The sequence below is a fragment of the Ceratocystis lukuohia genome, assembly GCF_044167205.1.
Source record: "Ceratocystis lukuohia strain C4212 chromosome Unknown Supercontig6_pilon, whole genome shotgun sequence".
In the NCBI taxonomy this organism is placed as follows: domain Eukaryota; kingdom Fungi; phylum Ascomycota; class Sordariomycetes; order Microascales; family Ceratocystidaceae; genus Ceratocystis; species Ceratocystis lukuohia.
Genome location: NW_027263525.1, coordinates 1,732,476 through 1,749,010, shown reverse-complemented (window position 1 = coordinate 1,749,010; position 16,535 = coordinate 1,732,476). Strand labels below are relative to the sequence as shown.

The 16,535-nt window shown below is 49.0% G+C and overlaps 3 protein-coding genes across 3 annotated transcripts; all 3 read right to left on the bottom strand.

The window, feature by feature from the left end:
• Positions 1-1,156: 1,156 nt before the first annotated feature.
• Positions 1,157-2,247, bottom strand: HOO65_060409 (Protein YIP4; the record flags this gene model as incomplete). The annotated part of the gene is made up of 3 exons (XM_071003971.1): positions 1,157-1,406; positions 1,488-2,091; positions 2,169-2,247. The coding sequence occupies 3 exons, from the start codon at positions 2,245-2,247 to the stop codon at positions 1,157-1,159; spliced, it is 933 nt and encodes a 310-aa protein (XP_070857759.1).
• A 773-nt stretch (positions 2,248-3,020) lies between these two features.
• On the bottom strand, positions 3,021-4,579 carry HOO65_060408 (uncharacterized protein; the record flags this gene model as incomplete). Its single annotated transcript, XM_071003858.1, has 3 exons — positions 3,021-4,060; positions 4,126-4,422; positions 4,552-4,579. The coding sequence occupies 3 exons, from the start codon at positions 4,577-4,579 to the stop codon at positions 3,021-3,023; spliced, it is 1,365 nt and encodes a 454-aa protein (XP_070857758.1).
• An 8,690-nt stretch (positions 4,580-13,269) lies between these two features.
• HOO65_060407 (putative MFS-type transporter) lies at positions 13,270-15,262 on the bottom strand (the record flags this gene model as incomplete). Its single annotated transcript, XM_071003780.1, has 3 exons — positions 13,270-14,566; positions 14,630-14,681; positions 14,746-15,262. 3 exons carry the CDS (start codon positions 15,260-15,262, stop codon positions 13,270-13,272), a joined length of 1,866 nt encoding a protein of 621 aa, XP_070857757.1.
• Positions 15,263-16,535: the final 1,273 nt, after the last annotated feature.

Genomic DNA, 16,535 nt, shown 5'->3' with positions numbered 1-16,535 from the left:
TGTAGAAGAAAGTGAAGAGGAAAAAAGAGAAGAAAATTTTGGACGATGGATGGTGGGTTTGGAAGGTGGGAGGAAAGAAGCTGGCAAGGAAGGTGCAGGTGTGAGGAGAAATTCGAGACGGAAGGTGAACAACGGGCAATAGCCGAAAAAATCCAGAATCCAACCCAAAAGTCCAGCCCATATTTTAGGCCCAACCAAACCTGGCAAGTCCATCAAGCACAGCTAAGAGGCTCAATGGACCATTTTCTCTCCTCCAGGGACATCAAGGAAAGAAGAGAAAAAAGGAAGGAAAACACCCCTAGGAAACATGCAAGCAGATACCAAGCAGCAACTGCCATATTTTGAACCGAGCGAGGCGTCAAGCGAGACGCTAGGTGGAAAGACAGAGAAAGAAAAAAGCCCCAGGCCTGTGTTTGGCTACTGGCTGGGACCCTAGGCCCCTAGAATCGCTTGTTACAATGGAGGCGCTATAGGAGGCGGGTTTTCAGCATACTATAAACGAAATTGTGTATTACTTGCAGCGTGTTATTTGCATTCCAAGGCACTTTCTATTTCTACCACAATAGTACAGACGACAAAAATACTGGTTCTGGTTATTGGGAAGCCAGACTCTGTTTCGTCCCAACCAGGCCTCATACTTCGCATATCGGGCCTTGCTTTGCCCAAACTCTAGAGCTGGAGATTCAGTTTGAGTCCACCAAAAGCTGTAGCGTTCTCTGAATGTGGCCCTCTCACTACGTCTGGCTTCTTTGTCCTATGCTGATCTGTAAGACAGCAAGCGGCTTTGCGAGCGGGGCTAGATGTCCAACAAAGCACATCCTCCACATGCCAACAAGCACTGCCATACATAATGGCGAGACAAGGCCTATAATACCAGCCGTTAGTATGTGCCCAATCCCAAGGTAGCTCTCACTACGCCCAGACAAAGAGACAAAGCCCTACAGTTAAACAATGGGCACATCATTTATCTTGGCTTCATATCCATCTCACGAACAAAGAGAAGGGGGAAATAAATAAGAAACGATACTATAAACCAAGCCATTCTACTCACACACCCCAAGAAAAAAAAAACCGCGATGAAAACTCTTAACACGATTAATTTGGCACACAGGACACGCTCAGACAAATTCGGCCCAGGTCAGTTACCCTAATCTCTTTAGCTGATGAAGCAAAGACAACCAATACCAATATAGAACACAACCAGCGGGTAAACTGCCAGAGCTACCCGATTTTTAACAACTCCAGATCCAGCCAGGATGCTGATGCCCGCTGCCATAGACCAAAGAACCAATACTGCGTAGATTGGAATGCGGGCAGCCCAGTACAGGCGGAAGGCCGAGAGCAGCGCAGCAATAACAAGCGGGAAGAGGGTGTATCCAATGACACAAACGCTTTGTGCAAATGATCTGTTGGTAAAAAAAAAAGTTGTTAGCTGTTGGCCTTGTCCTACCATTCACTAGCTCCGAATATACTTTGGGGACACTTACATGCTGCCTCCTAGTAGACGGATCTGCAGTGTTACGACAGCCTCGCCGGTCCAGACCATGGCAAAGATACCACTGAATACAGCGTCCCTCTGTTCCGGTCTAGCGTGGATACTGAGCAAAACACTCAGCGCCAGGCAGAATATCAATGGCCCCCAAAGATCCCAATCGCGCAGACCCGGTGTCATATGGTTCGTCGACACTAATGCTTCGGTATCCATAACTCGACCTGCCAAGCTTGCAAATTCCTCTCGGGCGCCTGCGATGCCCGCCTCGCGCAGGTTCGCGTATGCACCACGCAGGCCCTCTGGCGACTCGAACATAGAGCCGCCAAGGATGTAGCGTGGCCATAGAACCTCTTGCATCTTGCTCCAAATAGCGAGCAAGTCACGGCGCAGCGTCGCCCAAACCGACTCGTCAATGGTATTTTGGGCCGCATGGCGGTCTTCACCTGGAATGCGAGATGTTAGATAGCTTTCTGTGGCGCTGCTACCACTACGCGTGGGAGCAGTGCCACTACGAGAAGACGAGGCGCCAGCGCCGCTTGAGGAGGAAGGGCCGTTGAGGGGACGGGTGTCGAGAGGGTCATCAAAGTCGTTGAGGTCGGCTGTGGAGAGAATAAGTATCTGGATTAGAAACAGTGTTCTTTTTTTAATGAAGCGTATTTAAACGAGCAAGCCATACCGTCATCGGGATCAATCATGTCATCGTCATCAATCGTGGGCTCTTCATAGAGCTTCTTGTTGCTATTCGGCGGGGCCATCGTGGATGTCTGGGGTCTGAAAAAGATGTTGGTGTGGCCGGAAGCTAGTCGAATTAGGTATCTGTTTCTTATCTTAACGGCGGTCGTAGTTTGGCCACTAGTGTTTCCCAAGCAAACGAAGATCTAGTTGAGAAACCCAGAGCAAAGAACACGTTGGTGAGCTTGAAAAAATACACAATTGAAAATAAGAAAATAGTGCCAGTTGTTATCGACCCAGTGTGTATGGAGCGATTAAAAAGAGGGCGAAGGCAAAAAAGATGACAAGCTCTACTAGAGAGAATAGACAGCTGGATCTCGAGCTTTGTGATGAAAGAGCGAAGGACACAAGATGTCGATTAGCTACAATCAAGATGTGTTGAAGCGAGACAAGGAATCTGGAGTAGAGATCCATAGAGCTGCATAATCCATTAACCCATACAGTGTATATTCAGCATAGTGCGTACTCTTTGCACTGTGTGTGTATTAACCCTTAGAGGATTTAGCCGAATGTGCAACAATGCTCCATGCACAATAAATCTGCAGCACTTTTTCCTCATTTCTTTTTTTCAGAATGCGCACTAGCACTGGCCTACTAATTACAGCTGCTTCAAATGGGCTGAAAGGCCAAACGAAGACTGATATAAATGTAACCTTTCTGTTCAACCTTGAAGCACATTAGATAGGACAGTAAGTTCCAGTGATTCGCCCTCCAGGGGCATTTGTTGCTATTGGTTTAATAAAAGGAACGGAGAAAGAAAGAAAATGAGAAGACCTCCCACAAATTACCATCCCAGTCATCTGGTAATTCTCCTGCCATAATGCTGTTCCACTGCTGGGTCAAAGTCGTCGCCTTCACGCCCTATATGTTGTGATTGGAGGGGGCGGAATGTGTACATTTCCTCGGGGGCATCATATGAATCATAAGACGGACTAATGCGGTGATCAGAGCTGTATGGACTTGCGGGAAGGGCATGACTGAGATCCGACGGCGGTCTTGGTGGTTGTGCAGTCGGTATTGGAGGTCGTGCCCGGCGGATTACAACGCCAACTCCATCTGATGTGCATGAAATTACCGCTTCAATCTCCACTGGTTGAAATTGGCGGGGGCTGCTTCGCTGATGGCGGCCAGCACGGGAAATCCATGATGGCTCCCCCTCGGCTTCTATAGCGTCTAGAACTTGGGGAATGGTGGAGGATGGATTGATAGAGGTAGGTGGGGGATAAGAGGTTGCTGGTCGTCGGGACCCATGCTGTACACAGCGTCGTTTTGGAGAAGGGGAAGACTCGTGTTTAATTGGCGCCGAGTTGCTGCTGCTTCCGCAACGGTTGTGTAAGGGCATGTTGTCCTCGATAGATCGGCGAATAGCCTGCCTTTCATGGCTATAGCCGTCATATCTGTAGTCGTCATATTCGTAGTCATGGTAGTCATTATCATCATAGTTGTTGTATTGGCCGTAGCCATCTCCGTAGTCACTTTCGTCGTCAGCTACCCGAGGATCTTGGTACCAGAAGCGGAGATATGCGAGCGAGTCATTTGCCTTGGCATTTTCAAGACAGGTAATTGACTCGGGTCTACAACTGCGATGAACTAAGTCGTAGAAGCTTTTATCTGAGATTTCAGATGACGAAATTCCAAGTATATCGAACACTGAATCTGTAGCAAACATGATGGCTGATGTGCAGGTGAATCGATTGAGAATGAGAAAAGCTCTGGGCTCTCGATCCATGGGCGGCATCTTGTACTTGGGAGATAGTTGCTCAAGCATATGGTACATTGGATCTCTGGACGAGCACTTGAAGAGCTGTCGGATACGAGGCGCATCTTGCGCGCGGCCTGTCAACCTGCGGTTAGCAAAGCTGGGATTTCGCGGGTGTCGAGGGTTGTGCGGGCCCACTTACGCTCACTCCTGACGTTGTGTTCATAACGGCCAACACGAGATACTAATACATCTTGAACGATGGTGAAAGAGCATTCACACCTAATATAATCTCCCCCTTTCGTGAGAAGATACAAGGTGTGCAGAACTGTGGCTTTGTCAAGCAGGGCAGCTCGGCTGTAGATACGCCGGGCGGCCTCTTGTTCAGCGGGATGAATGAAGTCAAAGACGGATCTATGTTTGGCTTCTTCTGGAGTATAACCAAGAATTTCATAAACGGATTCTGTGGCGAAGATGACTCTGCACTTATCGGTGAGATCTACATAAAAATAATTAGCAATGCAGACTGTCACGTGAAGATCGTTTTTGTGAGACATGACGCCGATATTTAGAGGGAGGAAGATGGGGGGGAAAGCTATGCATGGATGGTACCGGGATAAGGGCATACCGTTCATGGTCATGAATGTGACCTCCATCTTGAGAAGGCTTGGCGCATCAGGATGTACGCGACTTGGGAAACAAGAGGAGTAGTGTGGCACGGAGATTAAGAAAGAGGCGGTAGGATCATAAGCTATGAACGGTGATATCGGGAATCAAATGGGGGGGGGGGGGGGAAGATGGCGAGAAGTGAAAATATGTGTGCGACGCAGAAACAAAGAAGGAATATATAGAACTAAACGAGGGCTAAAAGAGCAAGAGAACTGGCGGATTCCAAAGCAGAAACCAGCCAATTCGCGGACGAAAAGAAAAGAGAGGAGAAAAGAAGAAGAAAATGAGGGCTCGGACAACCGAGCTGCACGGACCGGCGGGGTGGATGGTAGGTGAGAGTAACGGACTTGGCCGGATGGCGAGAACGCGAAGAGGATAAAGAAAGTTGAATGCCTGAGCTGCAAAGAGGCACTAATAGCTGAAAGTGGAAAATGAGAAGAAGAAAAGAAGGGGTGTTAGGAACAAAGATATGATATAGTGATAAAAATATTGCGCTGGAGGAGAGAGGGATTGAGAATTTAGGCAATATTAATACCGCCTCAGCGGGTAGAAATGGGGAGGGGGGGGGGCTTGATTTGATACTGGTAGAGAAGACGAACGGACGGACTTGCTTTTCGTTATATGTGCAACCTCGGGCCGCATGCATGCAACAAGGCAAAGAAGGGAAGCAAAAGAATAAAACACGGTAAAGAGGGGAAGAAGAACAAAGCGTGCAAGTGTTCGTTGAATCTGTAAGTAAAGCAGATATTGTTGGCAATCCCAATCAAGAGTGTTTTGGCGTTGGGTGAAGGAGGCGTGCGGCAGTAGCACTACATATAAGCCCCGAAAATGATAGGCGAGCTGGTGACTTCGAGTGCTTTTTTATTTTTATTTTTTCTTGTTGCTTTCTTTACCTCGTCTATTTTATATATTTTCTTGGCCGGCCTGGGTCTCTATGTGCATGTACGTATATATATATATATATATTTGTAACAAGACGACGGAGAGGGGAGTGTTCGTTTCTTGTATAGTGTGCGTGTGAGGAGTGAAGCGTATTTGAAAGCCGTCAGTCACACCACAGAAACAAAGAAGGGGGGTGAGGGTAAATGTGAACGATAAGTGGCCCATCACTATAGGTCTTTAGGTGAGTTATGAGTGAGACAAAGAGAGAGAGAGAGAGAGAGGCACAAGCGAGAAGGAGTTGAAGAGGATAATAGCCCACCCCCACCCATCCAGAGCAAAGAAATCTAAGCATTAAATAAGCCGGGGGTAGGCACTAAACAAGCAAGCATGAACGAAGGCAGGCATAGCTGGAGTCATGCGAATAGAAGACTAAGTAAGGGTGTAGTACGACAACGACATCGCCAGATGTGAGAGAAAACAAGGGCAGGCAGGGCGCACTTCAGGCTAGCCTTGCAGGGAAGATGGGGAGGCGGTATTAGTGGTCAGAAGGCTTAGGCTGGCTCATCCATCTTGTTAGCGAGGTAGTAGTATTGTGGTATTAAATAGTAGTATGGAGTGCTGTATGATAGCTTTGTAAGGTCTAGCTAGGTCTGTTTAGGTCTAGGCCTGGGCAACCCTGTTATGGCTATTATGGGTACTGGCGATATCGCAACCCACAGGCCGCAAACACACTGACCAACGGATCCGCAGAATGTGCCAATCATGACTCTCTCGCCCATTTTCCCGCACAGCTCAGGCTCACTCAGGTGGACTGCACGATAGCGATAGCCAGAGGGAAAAAGCATAAGAGGAGCAACATAAGGGAAAAATCGAGCAAACCTGACAAGCCTACGAAGAGTTTGGAGTCGGGATTGGAGAGTAAAACGGGAGGGGGAGAGAGGAGGGGCAACGAGAAAAGAGAGACGGATTGGGATGGGGTTGAGCTTTGGCTGGTGGCATGTATGTAAGCAAGGCGACTGGCATGGGGTTGTAGTTGGGCGTGTTTGCTGGAGGGCTTGACTGCAGGAGTGTAGTATAGGCGAACGCGGGCAATAAAAAGCAGCTACTATGTGCAAGCTACGGGGAAGGCCTCTATTGAGAGACGGGGCGAGATAATAGACAAAAGAACGGCAAAGGGTTGGACCTACCTTGAGCTTGAGCTTGGGCTTTGGCTTGGGCCCAAAGTCAATCTGTTGATTTCAAATTTCCCTTTTTTTGAGTGTGGACGGACGGGCTGCAAAGCAGGCAGGAGATTCGAGAGAGAAATATGCAGACACGGCCTAAGTCACTGGATTCAGCAAAACGCCGAGCGGCCAGACAGGCATTAGCGGTAGCCACAGCGGAATGAATGAGTGAAATGCAATGGTGGGATGGTGGGATGGTGGGATGGAATTGGTCGATGGATGGCCAGCCAAGTCGTCATGGTCATGGTGAGGGGTCGGAGCAGCACTGCCCCCAGCTGAAGGGTGGAAGGCCACAAAAAATGGGGTGCTATAGAACGGAGGGAGTATGGAAAAGCCGAACAAGAGACGTGGATAGAGATGCCAGAGAGGGCGAGAGGGCGAGAGAGCGAGGGAGAGGGGAGGAAAATAGGAGAGGGCATGATAGAGGGAAAAGGAGGGCTTCCCTGCCTTGCTGCAGTGTCAAGGGCAAGGCAAGGAAGGAAGCACCTGTAAATTTAGTGAAACACGCCCTGATGACATGCGCTTCTTGGGGGGATAGATTCAAGCCCTTTGGCTGCTGTAGACAGGCAAGTTCGGCTGAGACTCCGGTGTGGCGTTGTGGCCTTTTTTTGTGTATTGTAGCGGCTGTGGTTTTCAACTGTCGTGTTCTTTCCATTTTCTGCTCTATGCCTTTTCGGTTTTCTCTTTTTTTTTTTTTTTTTTTTTTTTTTTCTTTTTTTTCTTCTTTTTTCCCCCCTCTCAGTCGAGTTGCTTTTCTCGTTCTTGTTGTCCCTTTGCTGTCTGTCTCTCGTTTGTGGAGTTTTGAGAAAAGAAAATGCGGCCAATGAGAGGCATAGACAGAACAGAATCTAGACTCTTAAAGGGGTGGCACAGAAGGCGATGGAAACAGAGCCGACATGGACAAGCGTGCGAGGTTGCGTGGAGATGTGTGTTAGAAAGGAAGGCGCGGGATAGGAAGGGAAACAGCTTGCGTATTCTTGTCTGCGGATGTTTCGTTTTCGGTGAGCATGGGGAGGGGGCTCTAACGGGGCGGAATCCCTCTCGTAGGTGGAACGGGACAGAAACAAAGCCTAAACTCAAAACTCAAAAACTCAACGCAGACAGGATCCAGCGGCCTGGCCAGGCTGCGGCGGCGATGCATTATGTGCTTGATGTATTGTGTTATGTGTTCTGGTGTTGATGTGTGATGTTTGGTTACTTCTTTGCTTGTCTTGGGCGTGGGAGGGGCTTGGTGCAACTCCAATGTGGAAGGCCAAGCCAAGGAGCCAAGGAGCGAAAGAACACAGCGCCGGCAGACCAAGGAAGGCGGAACCTGGGTAAAAGAGGCGAAGGTCTCGCCCCCTCCTCCTTGGACCTCCCTGGCCAGGAGTTAGTAGTTGGTGGCAGTTGCACAACGCTAATAACGCTAATTCTACGGAGGGCTCAGAGAGCAAAAAGCAGGCCAAGGCCAAGACCCAACAACAATGCAATCGAAAAAGGACAGAAAAGAAAAGACAATAAAATGGCTCCTACTTGAATTCGCCGTTACCGAGACTACAGCCCCTACCTTACGTGCGTAACGTGATATATGTACATAGCGCTGGTATAACTACCTGCTCGTATGTATATGAAGGAGGAAGGACTGACTTACAAAATAGGAAATACTGGATAGTTACATGCGGACATTGATGGATGGCTGGCTGTGTCTCGCATGTACTTATTTTTGCCAATATAAGCATGTGCGTAGCATGTACAATGTACAATGCCTATCTAAGACGGGCTCTTGCTTGATTTGTTTTGCAGACATACTGTACCTACTCGCATACATATGTCAATATATGTAGTGTCCAATGTAACTCTGTAGTAGCCAGCTACCAGTTCTTGACCTATACTTGATTTTCTGTTTCTCAAGCTTTGATTCGCGCTTTTTTTCCTTTTTTTCATTTTTTTTTTCCCGGTGATCTTCCAACTGAGGGGAAAGTTGCGTCCAAAGCTCGGGTTTCAAAGCCCACCCAGTCTACTTCACTGTAACCAAGCATCTCATTCCCAGCCCCAACAACATCTAACACAGACACAGGTCATCACAAAGTTAGCATGCATATGCCTTTGATCTTCGTTTCCACAAAGATGCCGATACGATACAAGCACTTTCCTGCAGACGCCGAGAATACCATGAACACCGCTCTCTCACCGCCGCTAGTGGCCTTCCAAAAACCAGCCACATATCAAGCCATAAAGCTGCTACTATATAATTCTTCACGCTGCCTAGCTGCCTGACAGGTCATAAACGACAAGAATTATCTCAGCCTTGGGTAACCTCCTAATGCAGACCTCCTTCTGATCCCCCTTCATCCCTCCACCCCTTCACCCCTTCCCTCCAAGCATCCAACAACGTCACTGTCTGTTATATGCCTGTATTTCTAAACATTTCTCCAGACCATCCGGAGTTGTGGATCTTGCAGGTTTTCAAAGAGGCTGTGAGCAGCGGCAGAAGCGTGGACAGTTCATACTTCACGCATCGTTGATAAGCGATCTCCCTGCTGCGAAGAAAATCAGTGCGTGTCTTGTTCTTGTTCTTCCTTCGTCTTCGGATGTTTTCTCCGTGCAGGCCTAGGCTGTGTTGCCCCCCTGCAATTACTCGTCATTACCCCCACCCCAATTCACGATGATTGTTTTGCTATTTGTCCAGAGCCAAGCCTACATATCCTGACCCCGAAGTCCAGAATAGGCCTACGCCGGTACTGGCGTATTGATTTGTGCTTAGCTGTGGGAACGCCGGCACTTGGATATGTAAGTCAAGTCTGCCTAGGATACCAAGACAAGACCACACCCTTGCAATGCTCCACATCGGCTGTCGATTCTTGCTTGATGCGGCTTTATGCTAGCAACAATCTGGACAGACTGAATAAGGCTGCTCATTTCGAAAAAGACAGACTTGTCACCCCAATCCCTGCTAGATTTTCATACACGCCCCCCTCTTTGTTACTTTGGTGGTGTGGGCCGAGGTGGTGTGGCGCTGTGTTCTATGGCCATCATCGCATCATAGGTTACAAAAGTTTGTTGCAGAAAAAAAACCGACTGCACAATGCCAATGCCAACAACGGATTGTCAAGGCAAAGTGCCTGACTTGTTTCAAGACAACTTGTGATAGTGTCATGGGTACGCGCAATAATAGGTGAGTGTGAGTTGTTGGGTTTTGATGTCGGGATTTTCAAGCAGGCTACACAGTGTGCATCATGGTTGTTGAACACAGCCTGTTCTGGAATAACAGGCAAGTGGAATCACTGACTTCTCACGAAGCTTGAAGCTTGTTCTTTTGTTGTTCCGATACAAAAGCCTTTTGGGACTGTGGCCAAGGCTGTGGCCGCGACCACAGGGTTCTTTCGTTGGTGGAACTTTGCCATTGTCATGCCCTTCTTCCCGGACACGTACACACACGGACACATACACTAAGCCATATGCATATGTGCATGGGCACAGCCAACAGAACACATACGCAGTACTTGTATATGCATGATAAATTCTTCCTTATTTGCCGTATAGCCGTTACTTTTTCTTCCCCTTCCTTACGGCTACTTGCGTCATACGCCGTCTTTATATCCTGTTCCTCTGATGATGGCTGGCTAACGTTTCGGGGGTTGTTTAGCACGGCCGCCAATATGCATACTTGCGCCGTACCATTCACGAGCCTCAGTCATGTAACTCCGTAGAGAATGTTCCACTGCTTCATAGAGTTTACGCAGAGTATTTGTCCAGCAGTGTGTTTATTCGGGATGTTTTACCTGTTCTACAAAGAAGTAAGACAACATTTACTGCCGAAAATGGGGTTGAATGACTTGAACCTGGACCTATTGACGTCTACAGGGATCATCACCAAGACCAAACAACGCCGGGATAGCCCTCTGCAAGATTGAGTATGGGTTTTCGGCGAGAGACGGCCAACTATTGTTACTGTTGATATTGAATTATTTCACGTCTATCTACTAATTTTTCGCAATACGACAACAGGTGACCAACTTGACTTGGCTTGACTTGAACGAGCAGAATGTCAACTGCTGCCGAACTTGAGTTTGAATAGTTGGGCTTGAACTTGTATATATTTAACGCCTACGGGAACGCTGTTTGTCTGAATCTCTTAACGCCCAACTACTGCTTTTCCACGCAAATATGATGGCGTATTCTGAACGCAAGCGGCCTGGAGGATGCCGTCCTCCGACATCACTTACGGACAGTCAGCCGTTGTAGGTGAGTGTCGGCTTCAAGGGGCTTCTCTGGCTTTTTAGGGTCTGGCTTTGCAATCTGGAGGCTTTTCCACCAGATGTTGCCCGAGGGCTTCTCTGCTAGGCAAGGTTTTAGGATTGGCTAGCTGTTGTTTTTTGGTTTATGGCGCCCTGCCTGTTTAGTAGGCTAATAGCTGTCAATCTACAGTACTGCCCCTAGCAGAGTGGAATGGAAAACTTGGGTTGTGAGCAACCTGAGACTAGCCGCCGTACTTCTGCATTCACGTGGTTGAGCCGCACGTGATACTCTTCAAAATCGCTGTGTCCGGAGCGCGCTGCCAGGGTTCGGGAGACCGTACCTCTGTGTAGCCCCTTCATCCACCCGATGTCATATAGTTTTGGGTGGTTCAGTGCTCCACCGAGATGTCTGATCTTCGGGCAGTTGTCTTTGATCCAGTAGTAGAAGTCTGCTTTGAAGGCCGCGTTATTGCGTCTTTTCGCTGCTGTCAGTGACATTGCCGCCCTTGGAGCCAAAAGGTTTGCAAACCGCTTTAGCTAGCTGGTCGACCCACATATTCAAAGCAATATAGCAGCTACTCCGGATTGTCTCAAACGGCCAGCTACCGCCGAAGCTCCCCTAGCCCAATGGTAGGGCGTCAGACTTCTAATCTGAAGGTTGCGGGTTCGAGTCCCGCGGGGAGTTCACTATACGGATCGCGATACGTGATGTTATTTTTTTTTTACCCACTTCCACGATCTTGAGCCTAAGCTTTAACCTGAATTTTGTGGGGACACTCACAGTCTACTCCGATGGCTCGAAAGACGCGGATGGAAACACAGGGGCAGGATGGGTCGCCACCACAAACGGAGCTACCCTGGAACCAGGACACAAAGCTCTAGGCAAATGGGTGGAGGTGGCAGATGCAGATGCATATGGAGCCTGCGAGGCAACTGAGCGGGCTGTAGCACACATGGACGTCCAGGAAATCTGGATTTGTCTAGACAACCAAGGAATAGTCGATCGACTACGCAACCCGGACATCATTGACGAAACGAAACGGAGCCTGAACATATGGAAGAGCAAGAGTGACAGGAGACGCGTCCAAGTGCTCTGGGTCCCAGGAAATGAACACGCTGATGCACAAGCCAAGCTTGGATGCCTCGGATCCAACCGCGAGCCCCGCGTCAGCCTGGCAGGGGCACAAAGGTGAAAGAGAAATCAACTGCGCACAGAGTACAAAGAGTGGTGGAAAGAGCAGGAGTGATACCGTCCACTTGATGTATCCCCTGCGGCCCCCCCTTTTCGAGCGCCGAGTTATAAGAACTGGGACACATCCTGGCAACCAGGACGGGGCATGGAGACTTTGATTAATGCCGTGACCTCTTCAATCACCAGTGTCTACGCAAGTGCACCCACTGCAACCAACCAAAGGAACGGGGAGACCTACGGACGTGCAGCATCTTTCCAGGGCCGCCAAGCCAAAGATTTACGGACAAGTTACTGAAAAACACAAAAGCAGCAAAGTGCGTTGCTGGCGGGCTACATCGGAACTTGAAGCACTTATAGCTGAGGTGAGAATTGCAACCCGCACATACACAGAACACGGCTGCACGCAGTGAAAACGAAAAGAAGAGAAGGAGGAGAAAGGGGACCGAGAGGGGCGGCTAGGTGAGGAAGAATGGAAGAGAGGCAAGAGCGGGAGGAGATGTCGAAGGGACTCTGAAGCGAGGTTGGAGGGCCTTTCTCCCTCCTAACGTCCAGGGTCTACTTTAAAATGCGGCAACCGCTTCGCCGAACAGAGAACAAAACCGACGTACTCCTCCAGGGCCAACACCCTAGGCCTTCTTAGACCACACTACTATATAGACAGGGCGCCACAAGCCAAAAACACTAGGTAACCAATCCTGGGAACCTTCCAGCAGGGAAGCCCTCGGGCAACGTCTAGCGGAGAAGACTCCTGGCCGCAAGGCCGGACCCTAAAAAGTCATAGGAGTAGATTGAAGAAGACGCACACCTGCAACTGCTGACTGCCCGGAAGGGGCGTCGGAGGACGACTTCTTCTTACCCCTTTTGCGCCCAGAACATGCCGTTGTTTTTCTGTGGAAAACCAGCAGGTAGATGTTAAATAATACAAACAAACAAAATTAACTTGAATTTATTTAACTTCTGTGGGAGTCATCAAAATCAAAAGACACCGGGCTGCCCACCGGACAGAATTAGCTCTCTGCAATTTTCTAACGTTATGGATATCAAAGCCGCCAAACTAAGCACAGAGGTAAGAGAGTCTATTATCTAAAAAAGCAAAATTAATCAAAGAAATACAAACAACAGTTCAAGTCTCCAAGGGACATCAGGTATAGGCATAAGCCCATTCAATGATCTCCAACGATAGTGGAGCCAGGCCCAGAGTCACTCCCGGAACTACTACGATGAAGTTGGTGCCTAACTACTGGGGCCGGAGCCGGAGCTGCGACCTGGGCTGGAGCTGATGTCAAGACATCGTTGCTGATGGGAATGGCCTTTTCCTCATCAGCAGAGCCTGGGAGTTCTTCAGGATCAATGTATGCATATTTAGAATGAGCGCGAATGCGAGCACCATACACCCAGAATAGAAATGGAATTAAGCAGCAGGCCAAGGATATGAAAGCCAAAAGGGATGATGCCCACTGATACCCGAGACGATCGTACATTTGGCGCGTAAAGAGGACACAGCTAGCACCCCAAAGAGACCGAATGAAGGTCTTTGCGGCAAGCACAGATGCTGCTTGGTGTTGGTATGAGTCAACAAGATAGTTGTTAGCAGAGTTGTAGAGGAAAATGAAGCCAAAGCCGACAGGGAAACCACCAAGTGCGGGACCAGCCCATGAGAGACGTGGGTAGGATGACCAGGCAAATATAAACAAGCCTATGGGAATGAACCAGCACGCGCACATCATGGGGATCAGACGAACCTCGGCCGGTGGGCGGCCATTGTACTTTTGCATCAGCTTGAGATAGTGCTTGTTGACCAGTGGCGAGCAACAGGCCGAAAGCATCACACCTACGGCCAGGGGGATAAACATCAATCCTGTCTTGCCGTTGGAATAACCTTTGCCCTTCCCGTACACAATCGGAAAGGCAATGAAGAACATGTACAAAAGACCGTAAAGAACTGACATATAAAGAGAGATTAGCAGCACAATGAGCTCCCCAAACAACAGACGGAAAGGCCGCAGGATGAAGATGATTAGAGTCTCGCCGATAGGCCGCTTATCTAGCTCCTGCTCAGTGACCCACTCTTGACTGCCCGTCTGTTTTCGTAATCTGTCGGCGCGGCGAGCCAGAATAGTTGGCGTGTACGTTTCAGGCACGGTGAAAGTGATGAGAATCCAAATGACAGCAGCCAGGATAATTTGGATATAGTATAGCCAGCGCCAAGAGGTGCCGTCGTACAGATAGCCACCGACAAGCGGGCCAATCGCGGGACCGAGAAATGGGGCGGCAGAAAAGGCGGCCATGGGGACGGCCCGCTCCTCGTTCTTCCACATGTCTGCTAGAGTGCCACCAACAAGAGTCATAGGGGCTGAGAAGGCGATGCCGTCAATCGCACGGCATACAATGAGAGTGGTGATGTTGGTGGCAACGGCACAGGGGATAATGAAGATGACGGCGATAAAAAGAGTGATACCACTATATAAAGTATAGAAGTTAGTAAGAGTATGTGGGTGATTCTTAATGGTTGCGGTGCCTTACTAGACAATACGGCGACCGTATATTTCAGATAGAGGGGCAAACACCATAGGTCCTAGAGGTGCATGAGTTGTTAGAAACGGACAGACGCAGACCTAGATACAACCATGGCAACTTACCAACGCCGAATCCAACCACAAACACGGTAATTGTCAGCAGCGCCACTTCGTCGCTCACATCGAACCGCTGTTTAACGCCGGAAATGCCTGGCGTAATAACTGACGACGAAAACGCAACAACAAAACATGTCACTGCCACTACCATGGTGCAGTACCATTTGAATGCCTTGCTCCAGTTTTTGGGGTTCTCAGGGTCATTAGGCTCAAAAGCCACTAGCTTGTAACGCTTGCCACTAGTACCGGGTATAACAGGGCCAGGAAGCTGGCCTTTGAGCACTTCGCGTCGGTATTCATCGAGGTTGGCATCTACCGATACCGTGCGGTACGGCAGATTAGGGTCGTTTTGCGGATCGTAGATCTGCTTTGTAGCAGTAGATCGTAGCGTATGCAATGAGTGGCGTGTGGCATGGGACCCGCGTGAGGTGGAAGGGCCAAGACGAGACCCAGACATAGGAGATGGGTCGGGGTTGTCCTCCAGATCAGCGACGGGGCCATGTGTATGAGAGGCGGACTCCATCGTGTATGATATATGGCTAAGAAATAAAAAGAAATGGACTATATGCAACAGAAAGACGTATATAATTTAGGAGCCAAGGAAAACATTGGCGTCACAACAACAGTGAAGTAGATGAATAGGTATACGATGGTCTGACGAGTAACACAGCCCAGCCCCCGCCTCTAATAGAAGACGGGCGGGCCATCCCCAACTATTTATCCACGACAGGCTAGAGACACTCGTCATATATTTCTTCTTGCATCTAGATACTGACTTACCAGAAACGGCAAGTTGTGGGCGTTGATGCCGATCCAACCACGGCCAGGCATCACCCTCCACACCAAAAGGGGTTCTTGTTATTGTTGTTGTATCGGGCAGATTTCGGCTAGCCGGAGAAGGCCTTGTCTTGTATACACAGATACACAAGCCCACAATAGCAAGATTAGAGCCAGAAGCCGGCGGGAATCTAGAATGTTGTCCGACGTCAAAGTGAGGAAGGGCGCTGGATATAACCCGGATTTTACCTACGTCTTTCCACCCTTAAGCCTGGCCTCAAAAAAAGAGGCTGGCTAGCCGGCAGAGCGGGCATTTCCCTTCTTGTTGGGTGCCCCCCCTCCCCCGTGTTCGGCCTAGTATCGAATTGTTAGCGCAAAGTCCCTTTCAATTGTCTCTCCGAGCAAATGCCATGAGACCGTGGCCAACTTCGGGCTTTATCGGGGGTTCGGACGGGAAGGCATAACCTTAATGGCGAGCTAGCGTCTGGGCCCTTTTTGCCTGCCTGATTTGTTTTGCATGACAGCGGAAACTCGTCCTCTGCTAAAATGCGTATGAAGGGACAAAGGGTAATTCTCAGCTCAAGGTCGTAGCTGAGATGCGTTACTCAAGAATAGTTGTAGCTCCTCAAGGGATGCTGATATCTCGTGATTTTCCACATTAAGAGACAGAAAATGCCAGATACGGATACTAGTAGGGAAGCATGGACAAAAGAAGCAGTTGCCCTAGCAGTTCGATCCGAGGACACATCGCCTTCTCCTGTTACTTTGAATGTATAGGGAAAGAGCCCGTTCTTCTTCGGCAGTAAGAATTACTAGATCAGATCAGTCTCTTTCGCCTCTGTGGCGGTTATTGCTTTGTATAGCCGATCCTTGTTTGGCCCTAACCCTAATGAGACATGCAATTTACTTTACTTCTACCCCCATGATCGAGTGTCTCGTGATGGTCGAGTGTATTTTGCAGCCAGTCACATCTTGGCTCCGTGATTTTAGTAACGTTCTTTCTAACAAGGTAGCCCTTT